Source organism: Eulemur rufifrons, chromosome 2, assembly GCF_041146395.1.
Source record: "Eulemur rufifrons isolate Redbay chromosome 2, OSU_ERuf_1, whole genome shotgun sequence".
Classification (NCBI taxonomy): domain Eukaryota; kingdom Metazoa; phylum Chordata; class Mammalia; order Primates; family Lemuridae; genus Eulemur; species Eulemur rufifrons.
Window position 1 is genome coordinate 87,784,920 of NC_090984.1, and position 15,853 is coordinate 87,800,772.

Here is a 15,853-nt window from a genome sequence, read left to right on the forward strand (position 1 = left end):
CCATTATGTATAATTTTTTGAGTGTCAGAGGTGAGCTTACTGAGTAGTGCTGGGCTGGGCAACAAAGGCACAAAAACCAGATGGGGCGAATCAACTCTACAACAATGTTTACTTAACTGTAATTATACCAATAAATGAATTCCCCATGGTAAGAAGGCATACCAGAAAATTCGAGTGAATGCCAGTTATTCTCTCTCTTCAACAGCAGAATTTGTGAGCACAGCTTTATGGCAATACATCACAATATTGATTTTAAATATTTCTGAAATACCACTGTCTATGCAAGCATTACTAGCACACATGTGATGACCATTCTGAATGCTAATTGACTGTACTACCTTACAGAGCATATAGGTACTTAAGAACAGAGCTCTGTTATAAATGGCAAAAAAAAGCTCTATGATTCCAGGACAAAACAATAAAATAACTTACCATACAAAGCAATCAACAATTGAAATTACCAGAAATTCTGTGTTTCATAATCTGTCACATAAGACACTTGAAAATAATGCAAAGATGAAAATAAGAAAAAAAATCTCATCCTTCCCTAATATATTTGGCACTCCTGTTAACAGAGTTATAAAATTATTATTTTTTATTTAATCTCCATTGTTTCTTCCTGAATAGGCATCTGGGGGGGCTGGGGGAAGCTAGCATTTAATTCATCATTAAAATCAAATGAAGGGCATACTCCATCCAATATTCTTTCCACATCTTCCCCACTTGTATATCATTAAATTGGCTCTGTCACTGAGGCAAAATTAAATCAGAATCCAAAGGATTTCCCAAAACAAAAGCCAAAATATGTGCCCATTCTTAACATAATTAGAGTGAACATTTGTAATCTCACACTACAGTATCACAAGTAGCAGGGGACAGTTCAAGTTTATTACACTGTACTTGATCTTTAACATGTATACCACATAGCAGCAACCAAAGATAAATCACAAAAACCTGGTTTTACAGATATGGCCTCCTGATGGGACTTTTGAATACTCTCTCATTTTTACATCGTAAGTGTCTTCTGAGTTGAAAACTCAGATGTGAGAACTGAGAAAATAATAAGAAAATACTCTGAAAATGAGTAATTATTGGGAGGGCAAAAATAATTGATTTTGTGAATTAAAGTGCAAGTGAAGAGCAAATACGTCTCCCATAAAGATTATGTGAGCTCTTAAGTATCCTCAGTGGAGCTTTAAAGAAAAATATATTGGAACCTTCTCCCTAATGCCACTTAAAGAATATATTGCTCAATTTGTTTCTGATTCACCAATAAAAGAAGGAGACAAAGCATACGGACATCAGTACCAACTATGAAGCCACCACACTGTCACCTGAATGAAGGAATACTTTTTTTTTTTTTTTTTTTTTTTTTTTTGAGACAGAGTCTCACTCTGTTGCCCAGGCTAGAGTGAGTGCCGTGGCGTCAGTCTAGCTCACAGCAACCTCAAACTCCTGGGCTTAAGCGATCCTACTGCCTCAGCCTCCCGAGTAGCTGGGACTACAGGCATGCGCCACCATGCCCGGCTAATTTTTTGTATATATATATTTTAGTTGTCCATATAATTTCTTTCTATTTTTAGTAGAGACGGGGTCTCACTCTTGCTCAGGTTGGTCTCGAACTCCTGACCTCGAGCGATCCACCCGCCTCGGCCTCCCAGAGTGCTAGGATTACAGGCGTGAGCCACCGCGCCCGGCCAAGGAATACTTTTCAAACGTGACTTTCTCCTGAAATTCCTATCAGTAGAGAGAATCCCTTAGAAGAGACAGAACTAAGAACTCCAGATAAGGAAGGAGACACAACACTACTCTCTCTTCAACAGAGGAAATTAAGACACATAACATATATTAATAAATCCTGGAAGTGCTCTCTGAGGACTGCCAAAAACATCTATGAGATTAAATACACATGCACATGCATGCACACATGGTGCACACAAGAAGGCAGGAAAATGATGCCAGTGAAATAAATTAAACAAAGAGCGACAGAATAATGACAGATTTCTGCCCTATGTATGCTGCCTGTCTGGAAAAAGATGTCGAAAATGTAATCTTTTAAAACCTAAATATAAAGACAGCCAAAATGATCTTAGGAAAGCAAAAAAAAAATTTTCAGAAAATAAAAAACAGATGTTAAAGGATATATTTGGCCTTATATTTTAAAAAATCAATAAAGGGCTAATATCCAGAATCTACAATGAACTCAAGTGAATCAGCAAGAAAATATCAAAAACCCCATTAAAAAGTGGGCAAAAGACATGAACAGAAGCTTTTCAAAAGAAGATAGACTAATGGCCAAGAAGCATATGAAAAATGCTCAACATCTTTAATCGTCAGGGAAATGCAAATCAAAACCACAATGAGATATCACCTAACTCTAGTGAGAATGGCTTTTATCAAAAAGTCCCAAAACAACAAAGGCTGGTGTGGATGTGGAGAGAAAAGAACACTTATATACTGTTGGTGGGACTGCAAACTAGTACAACCCCTATGGTAAGTAGTATGGATATACCTCAAAGAACTACAAGTAGACCTACCATTGGATCCAGCAATCCCACTACTGGGTATTTACCCAAGGAAAAAAAGACATTTTATAAAAAAGACACTTGCACTTTAATGTTTATAGCAGCACAATTCACAATTGCAAAGATGTGGAGACAGCCCAAGTGCCCATCAATACATGAATGGATCAATAAAATATGGTATATGTATACCACGGAGTATTACTCAGCCATAAAAAAAGTGGTGAACAAATACCTTTTGTAACAACCTGGATGGAACCAGAGACCATCCTTTTAAGTGAAGTATCATAAGAATGGAAGAACAAAAACCAAATGTACTCACTACTAAATTGAAACTTATAGATCAACACTCATGTGCTGATTCAATGGAAATCAAGCAGGGGGATGGAGGAGGAAGGGGTGGGTGAAATCATACCTGACGGGTACAATACACACTATATGGGTGATGGACACACTTATAACTTTGACTCAAACTGTACAAAAGCAATTCATGTAACCAAAATGTTTGTACTCCCTTAATAAAGTCAAATTTTAAAAAAAAAGTTAAACATGGCTTCCCTGTCAGATACCAAGAATTAAAAATCTCTTTGTATGTTAAAAGTGGTAATTCTCCAGCAAGTCAATTACTATGAGTTTGTTCCATAAACCCTGCAATAAATGGGCCTTTTGAAACAGATGAGGAAATGGGGATTGTTTGGGACAATGACATGGGATTATACAGCCTCAACACTCAACACTTGTGCCCATAGAAAGATCTTAATAGTACCAGTCCAGTCAAGAATTCAAGTTCTCCAGGTCAGGGACACTGGCATTTCTTTATCTCTTGCAGAAGAGCAATAAGCTAACCCAGAGTCATCCTAGGAGCATCAGAGCAAATTCACCATATTCCTGTCTCTGTCTGCTCAGCACTGTGGCAAGCAGTCAATGGTTTTCCATGTCCCACTACCTGGAAGGCCAAGATACTGACTTCCAAATATTAAGGGAGAAGGTGCCAGGGTTGGGAGGGAGGATTGCCAAAGACTTCATCACAAGGTCTGAGAAATCTCTGTTCTTGTACTCCTATCTCCCACGCTTTCTTAGAAACCTAGTACTTGAATATACAGATTTTTCTCAATATTGAATTGTTAAGGCAATAACCTTCCATTCTACACTATTACTGTCACAACTTTACAGCACATCTTCCATGGGGGTATACAAAGGAATAAAATAAGTTTGATTTATTCAGAGTAAATAGATATTCTCAGTTGGATTTCTTTTTTTTTTTTTTTTTTTTTTTGAGACAGAGTCTCACTCTGTTGCCCAGGCTAGAGTGAGTGCCGTGGCGTCAGCTCAGCTCACAGCAACCTCAAACTCCTGGGCTTAAACGATCCTCCTGCCTCAGCCTCCCGAGTAGCTGGGACTACAGGCATGCGCCACCATGCCCGGCTAATTTTTTGTATATATATATTTTAGTTGTCCATATAATTTCTTTCTATTTTTAGTAGAGATGGGGTCTCGCTCTTGCTCAGGCTGGTCTCGAACTCCTGAGCTCAAACGATCCGCCCACCTCGGCCTCCCAGAGAGCTAGGATTACAGGCGTGAGCCACCGCGCCCGGCCTCAGTTGGATTTCTAATATACAGAAAGTGGAACTTCTTTAAGTAAGAAATATTAGTATTAAAGTATTTTAAACACAGCTAACTCAAATAAAAAATTCCAAGTATGTTTTCAAGAATAATCAGAAATTTTGAGTTGGTATTTTGGAGCAGATGAAGACATCAATATTCAACAAGAGAAAAAAATCAACCTATACAGAGATCATGTCCAAAAATTAGTTTGTGCAGTTATAAATAAATAAATATGTATATAAAATCTTCCATTATCCTATTTTGAATAAAAAATTAGACTATTTTTGTCATGTTTGTATTTCAAAGATGCTGAATACAGCCCTAGCAGAGCTATGCCTGAGATGAGTATAATGCATTTTTTATCATTCTGAAAACATCTATTCCCTAAAAAAAAATCATACATAGAAGTAAAATGTATCAGGCAATGTGAAAAATAAACCATTATCCCTTCAAAAATCAAACTGCATTTTTGCTGACAAGACAAAAGACTTACTGAAATATGCACACGGTGGCATGCACTTACAGAAGGAGGCTTTCTTCAGTGACTAAGAAATGTAAAACACACCAAAACTTCTTCCCCTCTACCGGTTCACATCACTCAGGTAGGTGTTTCAGAGACAGAGCATATGTGCCTTCACAGCCAGCTGGCAAACTCGTCAGAAGCAGATCCTCTGCTGTGTGTTGAACTGTGTCCCCAAAATGATATGTTTAAGTCCTAACCAGCAGTACCTGTGAGTGTGACCTTATATGGAAATAGGATCCTGGAATATGTAATCAGGTTAAGATAGCTCATTAGGATGGACTCTAATCCAATGACTGGTATCCTTATAAAATAAGGAAGCCAAGTGCAGTGGCTCATGCCTATAATCCCAGCAGCTTGAGAAGCCAAGGTGGGAGGATCACTTGAGGCCAAGAGTTTGAGATCAGCCTGGGCAACATAGCAAGACCCCATGTCTACAAAAAAATAGAAAAATTACCCAGGCATGGTGGTGTGTGCCTGTATCCCCAGCTACTTGGGAAGCTAAGACAGGAGAATTACAGGAGCCTGGGAGTTCAAGGCTGCAGTGAACTATGATTGTGCCACTGAACTCCAGCCTAGGCAACAAAGCGAACAAGACCTTGTCTCTAAAAAAAATTGTTTTAATTAACAAAACAGTAATACAAGGAAATTTTGGACACAGAGATACAAAGGGCCATGTGAAAAAATTGGAGTTATGCTTCCACAAGCCAAGGAACATCTGGGGCTATCAGAAGCTGGAAGAGGCAAGGGAGGATCCTACTCCAGAGGCTTTGGAGGGAGCACAGCCCTAGCTACACTTTGATTTCAGACTTCTCAGCTCCAGACTGCATGTGCATAAATTTCTGCTGCTTTAAGCCAGTCAGTCTGTGGTACTGCATTATGGCAGCCCTAAAAAACTAATACACCCTTTTAGTCATCATGGTGTAGAGATGTAAATGGGGGAAGAAGACAGGGTACAAATAGATATAATTTTTAGACTGATTTGGGCTGTTAATTATCTCTTAAAGAATAAATAGGGCAGTGGATTCAGAAATTTCCACAAAGGTTCACTCTCTTGGGTGTCTGGTGTCTAACAAAGTCATGTCCCTTTCCATATCCCATTGAGAAAAATACCTCATTTCCCTGGAGAAATGCCCCTGTCCTCTAGTGGGAAGGAAGATATTAAAATAACATAAACACGTCTCAGAGATTAGAACTTGAAAGGCAGATAACTTCATATAACTAATACTCTGTTCTAGATAAGAATAAATTATCTCCCTCTGGGTATGATTCTATGGTAGAATTAAAATGTTTCACCAAGTCGAAGCCTCAAGCTGCACATATATTCCTGGGCAAGGTGGAAAAATACACATTGAAAATGGAGGCCTCTAATACACCCAGGAGTCTAGTAGGTTTATCTGTTTAAGTAAGTGTAGTCAATTCAGCTTTCAGAGAATAGATGCACCAGCATAAAACTAACTGTGACATTATTAATATATACTAATTAAATATAAGCTGTATTCCTTGATATTCAGGAGAAAAGGTGTGCTAATTCAAAATCTTATCTTAAACCCAGCAATATAGCAAAAACAATATCTTTTAACCAAGAATGCCTTTTGTAAATCTTGACAAGGATCATAATTTAGACCAAAAACTAACAAAATATATTATCAAAAAAGTAGCTAAAATTGAATTGTGTAGAAGAAAAGAACTAAAACTCCAGGACATCTTAGGCATGTCAGGAAAATTCTAACATATTTCAATACAACTGCCATCATCTACTAAATTTAGAAAATTATTGCAGTTTCACAAGTATGGATTATTCACAAATACAATTTTTTTTCTCTGATTTAATGAGCCCTGCTGGGTAGAGCTGTCATCTCCAACTCAGGTTAATTTGAGGAAACTTGCTTTTTCCAGATGGCATCAAAAAGAGCAGACAGTTAATATGAGACACTAAACTCAAAGTCACCTCGTATTTACCTTCACAAGGAGTGCAAGAGCTGTTGGCCTCTGAGCCCACTTTGATCTGTTTCTTAAACCAGAATTCCACTGTGGAATTCTCCACACTACTCCTAACCTGTCATGTTTCTCTGTCAGCAGACCACCAGCGTTACCCTCAAAGTCTACGGTAGAGTCTGCTGCAAATCCAACTGCACCATCTTCCCTGCTGTAGAGCTGTAGAAAGCAACAGCACATCCTATGTTTTTATGGCATCAAACACATGGCTAATTTAGTGCCCAAAGCTTACCTGTGTTGCAGATTAGTTTAAGAAACTCTGCACTACAAATCTCTGGACATTTTGCACCTCCAGCCAGGTACTGTTTATCTGCTAAAATGCTGATTACTTGATTAATTATGGGTCATATTTCTAGTCTTATTTATTGATGTACAGTTATGCCCCCAAGTTTCTTCTTCATGCTCAAAGCCGATGTCTTGGAAAGTACAATTTGGCATGAATTTCTCACAGTCTTAGTAAATAAAGACACTGCCTATCTCCACATAGTGAAACATTCTAACCCAGAGATGTTGCTAAAGGAGAATAAGCTAGCATTAACAACCAGACCAATGTTATTAAAATACAAGCCACATAAAATTTCCATACAAGAAAATCTTCTCCATTAAACCTAGTATTCTCAATCCAGTCTGAATACTGAAGTCCCCTAAGGCACTTTTAAAATGTTGATTCCAGATCCCGCCCCACCCATGCTATCTTAATCTCAATCACTGGGAGAGGAACTCGGGCACTGGAGTTCTTTAAAAGCTCTCCAAGGTAGTTCTAATGTTCAACTATAGTTGAGACCCACTGACATATCCTAGGGGCCACCAGACTTGTTTTATAAAGGACCACATCGTAGATATTTTAGACTTCATGGGCCATTTAGTCTCTTTCACAACTCTCAGTTCTGCTGCTGTGGCACTAACGTAGCCATAGACAATATGTAAATGAATGCGTGTGGCTCTGTTTCAACACAGCCTTATTTATGAACACTGAAATTTTAATTTTATATAACTTTTACATGTCACAAAATACTCTTCTTCTTTTGATTTTTCTCCATCATTTAAAAATGTAAAAACTCAAAAAAAGTAAAATTAAAAATTTTTTTAATGTAAAAACTATTCTTAGCTTATAGGCCATGCAAAAATAGGTAGCAGGCCAGATCTGGCTGGACCACAGTTTACTGACCACCGATCTACACTGCAGATTGAACACACTTCTACTCAATCTTTTCTCAAAGACATTTGCTCAGTGACTCACTCCGTAAGTCCTAGAAAAGCTCCCCTTTACAGCACGGATACCTTCAGATTCGAGTTGGTCCAGGCCATACGAGGCAGCTGTATTAGCTCGGCTAATGGACGGAGCAACAGTTCTCTCAGAGGATGCCTCAGAAGCAGGAGGTGTGGGGGACAGGCTGGGTGTCTCCACCATTATTCCTGGGGGCGTCACTGGAGAGCCCAGAACTGGTGTGAACTCCTCCTCTGGCCCTGTGACTGTGTCCATCAGGTCTGCCAAACACAAGAGACAGGACTTGACCCACAAGGTGATCATTATGGGAAATGTAAACATGTGCTTTCCCAAGAAATGATTGATGAAACTAATCTCTCACATAGTGAGTCTGGCCCTTAGGTCAGCTCTCCTTTCCCATATTGCATCAATCCACCTCCCCAAAGCAAACACTTTACCTTCCAGGAAAATATACTGTCACCAATCAGAACTTGGTTGTTAAATTTTAATCTCCCACTTACTCTATTGACAGTATTATGGATTTAGCAGGATTTTATATATTATGTATTACCAAAAGCAAAAGATTTAACAAAAATGTATTAAAATACATGCCAAAGACTACTTTGAAAAGACTGAGCATCTTTCTCAAAATGAAGTCAGAGTAAGAGCCTAGAGCTGTGTCTGGAATGTGCTCAATTTCAAAGCAGCCAAATATAGCCATTTATTTCCTCGTCTAAAGACTCCAGAATAGTAGTAGCTTGAACACGGTAGTAGCTTGAACACAGATTTGAAAACATCACTGTCCTTACCCAGAGATCAGAGCATTTATATAGAAAGCATTTTGTAGACATTATTTCAAATCCTTAAAATAACCTGTAAGATGGGTAAGTGTTATTTAGAGAGGAACAAACCAAGCCTTACAGAAGTTAAGAAACTTGCTTGAAGCCATAGTACTAGCGAGGCCAAAGCTGGGATTCACATCCAGTCCTTGCTGTTGTCACTCACCCTGCTGGCTCCTAGCAGCACAGTTACCAAACAAGGAGAGCGTCCTCAGGAGGCCTGGCCTTTGTGAACCCTTAGATGAGCCACCAGATTTTACTTAGTAACTGACCCCTCATCCTTTTGGGCTGTGCTGCACCTCTCCAAACAAGAGAGAGCTCACCTACCTTTCCAGGCAGGGTGCGTGTGTACACGGGTGGCAGGACCAACTGCCTCACTCATTCCATTCCTCATCAACTTACAGAAGAGAACCACTCCCAAAACAATGAGAGCAACTCCCTCCCTTACAGACCTTCCGCAGTGGGAGTAACTTCCAAAGACAAAGGGACGGCTGTAGTTGAAACTGTCGTGGCCAGAGGCTCCCATTTTCCTGACAGCTGAGTAACGCCAGGAACATCAGACACTGGAGCAGGCGACTCCTTTGTTTCCTCCGTCTTGCCAGCGTCTCTGGTAACCTCGAGGGTAGCAACCTGCTCTTGTGTCACCAAGGATAAAGTGGCTTCGGGTTCTTGAACGGCTGTTGTCATCTCTTGAGTGATGATGTCTTAAAAGGGGGGAAACATTTTAAAATAGAACAAATCTCTATATTTTAAAAAAATCACTATATAATTAATAAATTGGGGGGGGGGAAGGCAGATAGCTATTTCAGGAGTTGGGAAAGCAAAGGGAAAAGTCAGACATAAAATGCCAGTAAATAAATGTTTTCCCTGCTGCTGCTTTCAGGAGTCATGAATCAATCTAAGACAGAGATAAAGAAGTTTATATAAAAAACTAAAATAAAATTCAAAACAAAGTAGGAGGATCAACAGTTGAGCTCCCTTTCAAACACTAAGAAACAAATTATGCAGAACTAAGTTGCATTCAAACATTTTCAGAAACATTTGTATACAGTATATTAATTTTCACATTAGCGTTTCGGAAGAGTCAAGGAAGTTAGCATTTTAAAACAAAGGAATAATAATTCCAACAACTAATGTTTACCAAGTGTCTATCATGTGTCATACGCACATCATGCTAAGTGTATGGTGTACATGATCTTATTTTATCCTCCCATGTGTACTAAGAGGAGGTAGGTACCCATATCATGCCATGGAATTGTGTATCACAGTAGTCAAGACTGCAGGCTTTAGAGCCAATTTGCCTGGGTCTGAATTCTGACCCAGTCACTTACTAGCTGTGTGTGATCTTAAACAAATTACTTCACATCTCTGGGCCTTGAGGTACCTCAGCTATAAAATGGAGATAATAACAGTTTTCATCTCATAGAGTTGTTACAAAAATTAAGTTATACTAGATAACACATGTAAAACACTTAGTACACACCTGGTACTTGGTAATTATTCAGTAAACCTCAGCTATTATCAGTCCATTTCACAGAACAACTTAGGTTTAGAGAAGCTAAGGAAACTGCCTGAGGTCACAGAGCCAATGCCTTTAACCACTGTACTGTGTCCAAGGAACACTGGGAGCGGCCTCTGTAGGAGATTTACATTTGCTTTTCAATCAGAAAAGAAAATGAAATAGACCTGCAGCATATGATGTCTCTCTCATAGGTCCACTTTCTTGACAACATTCCAATTCCCTCAAATACATTATTAAAGACCATTTCTAAGTCAAGATGTGCCCTTCGTCTTAAAAAAGGGCTATGCTGGAAGTTTCTAATCCTGTACTGAGCGACTACTAAAACCTTAATTTCTAGAAGATCTTATTACCTCTCTTTTTGTATATATTAGCTACAGACACAAAGCATTTTAGCAAGGCCAGTGAGTGCTACAGTGAAAAATAACATTCTAGGGATAGCTGAAAAAAATTTTCTCCAAGTTTTTAATGACATCACAATATATCCTATTACTTTAAAACATTTTTCCTTGAAAATAACGTATTTGTTTAAAATAGTATGTTTTTGTTTATTTTTCAGTATAAACAGTTCCTTTTCCTGATATCCATCCAGTTTAGACTGTTTTTCTTTTGAATTGAAGAGATTTTTACCTTTGATGAATGGATATCCAAGGTTATAGGACAAACAATTGAGTTAGGGTAAGGTTTTGACATGAGCTCCATATTTGTATTTTACACCATTAAGTTCTTTCTTTCTTTTTTCTTTCTCCAAAAAAGATTCTAAATCTCTTGAGAGCCAGGATTCATTGCCCTTTCCTATCTCCAGCACCTAGGACAATGCTCTATCTGCCACAAGAAGAGAGTAACATATAGTTTTATCATTTTAAGCAGTATGTATTCTCCACAATTGCCCTCATTTTTGAAAGCATAATGAATACTTCTGAGAACAAATATGTAAAAATAAATACACAATCTCTGCTCATGGTTTTATGAAATATCAAGAAATTTTAAAATGCATAATCCCTTGAATAAATGACTGCTGTTACAGAAAGCAGAGTGAGAACTGGAAGTAGTAATGCGAAATATTTTAAATAACCTCAAAAATTTCCCAACATCTCTCACTCTTTCTACTTCCTGTGGAGAAAAAATAATATGATAATAATTATAGATTATTTTTAAAACCTGATCTTCAGCTAAACCAGTTGAAAAACTACCTGACTCTGAAGACTGACTATAATGTCAGGGTAACTCATCTCCTAGTAATATCCAAAATCATCATGAAATCATTGTATATTCTGAAGGAGATAATGTCCTAAGTGGTCCCTGGGCCCTAAAATGATTGGTATTTGAGTTGTTTACTTTAGAAAAATATTTATAATCACCTGAAATGATTAGTAAAACTTCTGGGCTATTCTATAACTATTCTTGCAAATAATTTCAAGCTTTCACATTCTTTTTAACTCTATAGAACAAAAAAATAAAGAATAAAACAAAAGGAATTACTTGTCTATTCCTCTCTCTATAAAGAACATTTAGAAGCTGTTTGATGAATTTGGACAAGGCCAGTAGGCATCAGATTGGATAATTCCAATCTGAATGGTTCTCTATTTTCATTTATTAATCCACTGAATGGATACTCATTGAGTACCTACCATGTGCCACGTATTGTGCTCTGTGCTAGGAATAAAAAGATGTCACCTATTAAAAGACTGTACTTAGTGAGATGCTTTTAAATAAGAAACATATTCAATAATCAAAATAACTTTAAAAATTACCAAAACCATTTTACTTTTTAGGCTGTATTAACAGAAGCTCATGCAAGTCTAGTACATAAGAATCATGGATTCAATTATGCAATGAATAATCTGGGGCCATACGACTTAATGTTCCAGAAATACAAGCACTCCAAAGAACTGAAGTAAAATTCTTGTTCAGTCATATCTAATATCTTTCTGGCCATGTGGATACCCTTATTCCACATAAAAACCAACTTACAAAACATTTTCTGGAAGCTTTTATGAAAAGTTACAGGACACTAGGTCTTTCAGTCTTTAAAAAATGAATTAGACATGTAAAATTCAATCTTTCTTTTATCATTCATCGATCAATGATGTCTTATTTTAATACAATCTCAGTAACACTTTCTAAAACATATTACTAATTTAATATTTTCCATTAATTGGGCTACTTGGCTGAAGTAACACATTGAACATGTTCTAAAACAATTTGAAATGAGCATGTACACGTTAGACTGAGCATTTCCTTCCTGCTGTTATTATCTGACCAACTAAACACAATAAAAGAAAAACATTTTCCAGCAGCAACAAATATAGGCTTGCCAGCTTATAATATTCACAGGCGTAAGGACCAAGAGAAAGTAGGAAATTGAAAATGCAGAACGAAGCCAGCAGATAATTTATCTTTTCCCCCTTATCTCTAAATATTTTTTGGGGGGGAAAGCAAAGTCAGAGAACGCATACGGTTAACACTACGAGATAAATACAGTATTTACCTAAAGCTTTTTTGTAAGAAATATAAGGGATGTGAGTATGTTTTACAACAATGTGAATACAAGTATCCAACATTGTTTATTATACCATTTAAACATATACCTAATCATTAGCATTTTTTGTATATTTATACATTTTCATAATAAAACACTAGGCAAATATTAGTCTATATCAGAGTTTCTCAACCTCAATGCTATTAACATATTGGTTCGAATAATTATTTTCTGTGGGGGCTGTCCTTCGTATTCTAAAATGTTTAGCAACATCCCTGGCCTTTACCTACTAGATGCCAGTAACATCTCTTAATTGTAACAACTAAAAATGTCTCCAAACATTGCTTCCTGTGCCCTGGGGGAGGGGAAAAACAGAACCATCCCCAGTTGACGATCACTGGTCTATACGCACGGTTTATATTTGGGTGTAATTTTTATATAAAATATGTGATTTATTTGTATACTTTTGACTTTCATTAAAACGTTAACCTATCTCTAAATTGCCATTTAAAAAAGAAACCATAAAACCAAATTAAAAGATTCAAAATTAAACAAAGCCTGTTTTTGTTTTCTTTTTTTTTTTTTTTCTCTTTTTTTTACCTTTCAATGTATCTCCCAACAGCTGATATGCCTCAGACTCATATTCAGAGACGGAAACAGTGGTCTCTAAGAAAAACATGGCATCTCTTTCGTTGGTGGATTCTGTGAAGTCTCCTGTACTTTGGAACAGGTTCACAACGGAAACTTTTGTGTCTTCCATCAGACTTGTGGGGGTAAAGGAACTTTGATCGGTGAAGGCAGGTGACTGCTCATCCCCTTGCGCTGTGAGCAGGGCTGTCCCCATGTGTGTTTCCCCTTCAGGCAGCCCCAGAGCCACCTCTGAAGCCTCTGTCAAAGGCTGGCCCCCTTCCACACCCTCATGGCTTGCTTGTGCTGTCTGAGACATTTCCATTCTCACCTGAGCCTCTGCACTGTCTCCAGGCTTTGGAGTCTTTATCTGGCTTACACTGTCTAATTTGGTGTCATCCCACTCATCACTTAAGACAGCTGTGCTAACACTCACTGTGACTTCTGGGGCTCCCAGCAGACTGTCAGTTTCCGGCTCAACACTGAGTGTGTACTCGGAAGTCATGAATGATTGCTTGGTGGCAGTAGCCTGGGTATCATCAGCTGTCATCTGCAAAGACCTCTCCCTATCAGGTGTGAGGCTTTCAGGATCAGTGCCTGCTGTGAACGCAGCACCAGGAAAAGAAGTCGTCCTACGGTCTCTGTCTGCTTCAAATTTTTCAGTCCTTGGATTGGTGGTTAGCATTTCTTTAGTATTCACATAGGATGAAGATGAATGTCCCAAACTAACTCCTTCCTGACTTTCAGTTGCAAACAATTGATTATCCACATAGCTCAGAAAACCTTGTGTTGCTTCTGTGGTCTCTTCTACAATGGGCTGAATGTTGGTACTCCTAAGGGGTTCCTGCTTTTCATCAATATTTAGAGAAGCAGTTGCAGTGATAGCAATGGTTAACATGGCCTTGGAAAGTCTGCTTTCAGGAGACATTCTCTCTGGCTGGCTGGAACCAAACACTTCTCCACCTGCTGGGACCTCTGGCTCAGTAGCAGTATAAACACCAGGGTTATTAGGCTGCAGGAGCCCTGCTCCTATAGGATGGCTTTCTTTGTTAATCAAGAATACTTTATTTAATGATATGGCTGTGGGTCCTGCTGACACTATCAGTGGATCTTCAGAGACCACCATTTGAGGAGTCTGCTTTGAGGTAATAGAGCTATTTTCTAGGTCATCTGTGTTTGTCTTCTCAAACTGCCCTTTTTCTGCAGGAACATGTGCTATCTCACTCCTTTCCATTTTGGGAAAGGCCAGACATTGTGTGGCAAAGTTGAGAAGTAGAAGGCTACAGAAAGCCAGACAAATGTGCAATATGATTGGTCTGCTCATAGTGGAAGAGAAATGTGCACATAAATTGGCAGAGTTGACAATTCCAGTAATTGAGTCCTGCAGAAAAATAAAGCACACCGAACTGTCATAGAAATATATTTTGTAAATAAATCCCTTTAAATTAAACCATAAGTAAAATAATCTCCTTGACTTCACACACAGAGATGGTAGGTAGGAGAGGGCTGTTCTATTTCTTTGTACCTTTGAGAGATGGATAACCCAGTTCATTTTTCCCTGATGAATTTTTCTGATTTAACTTGAAGCTCCCTAGAAAAAGGTACACGTAGTTCAAGTATTAGGTTCATTGTTTCTTAAATACCTACTTGAAATAAACTATCCTTGAAGTCACATTTGCAAAATTCTCTCCAAATTCCTCTATTAATCACGTAGTTAAATGAGTACAGAAATAGCAACATGTCAAAGATATAAAAAGTAAATCTTACACATTCATTCAAAGAACTTTTTCAGTGTTGCCATGGTTTGAATGTTTGCATCCACAAAATTCACATGTTGAAACCTAATCACTAATGTGATGGTAATACAAGTGGGGCCTTTGGGAAGTGATTACATGGAATGGGATTAGTGCCCTTATAAAAGAGACCCCAGAGAGCTCCCTCACCCCTTCTATCATGTAAGGAAGCAAAAAGGGGCCATCTATGAACCAGAAAGGGGACCCTAATCAGACACCAAATCTGATGGTGATCTTGGATTTTCCAACCTGCAGAACTGTGAGAAATAAATTTCTGTTGTTTAAAAGCTACCCTGTTTATGGTATTTTGTTATAGTGGTCCAAATGGACTAAGACAAGTATGTTTTAAAACTTATTTAATATCATTATTAAATATTGAATGCCAGCTGGGGCAGTGGCTCACGCCTGTAATCCTAGCACTCTGGAAGGCCGAGGTGGGAGGATCGCTCAAGGTCAGGAGTTCAACACCAGCCTGAGCAAGAATGAGACCCCATCTCTACCAAAAAGAAAAAGAAAAAAGAAAAGAATTCAAAAAAACTAAATAAATACTGAATGACAGTTACTTTCAAGTTTGAAGCATATAAATAATTTTCAATTAAAACATATCTTTTAAATGCCTAAATCATTTCTTGTTTTCTGCAACAACTATAAAAAGTATAGGCAAAACCTTCATGTTCCAAAACTTAAGGATTAGAAAAGGTATAAGTATTAGGCAATGTAAATAAATGGTTTTAGAAAAAT

At 38.0% G+C, this 15,853-nt stretch overlaps 1 protein-coding gene across 1 annotated transcript in view; it reads right to left on the reverse strand.

Moving 5' to 3' along the window:
* ARMH4 (armadillo like helical domain containing 4) overlaps nt 1-14,643 on the reverse strand; it is a 96,261-nt gene extending 81,618 nt beyond the window's left edge. Inside the window, exons 1-3 of the mRNA XM_069464988.1 lie at nt 13,293-14,643; nt 9,144-9,395; nt 7,927-8,133 (exon numbers count right to left, since the gene is read on the reverse strand). Coding sequence (XP_069321089.1) covers nt 7,927-8,133; nt 9,144-9,395; nt 13,293-14,643 — 1,810 coding nt within the window. The remainder of the gene's footprint in view (nt 1-7,926; nt 8,134-9,143; nt 9,396-13,292) is intronic.
* Between the last annotated feature and the right edge of the window lie 1,210 nt (nt 14,644-15,853).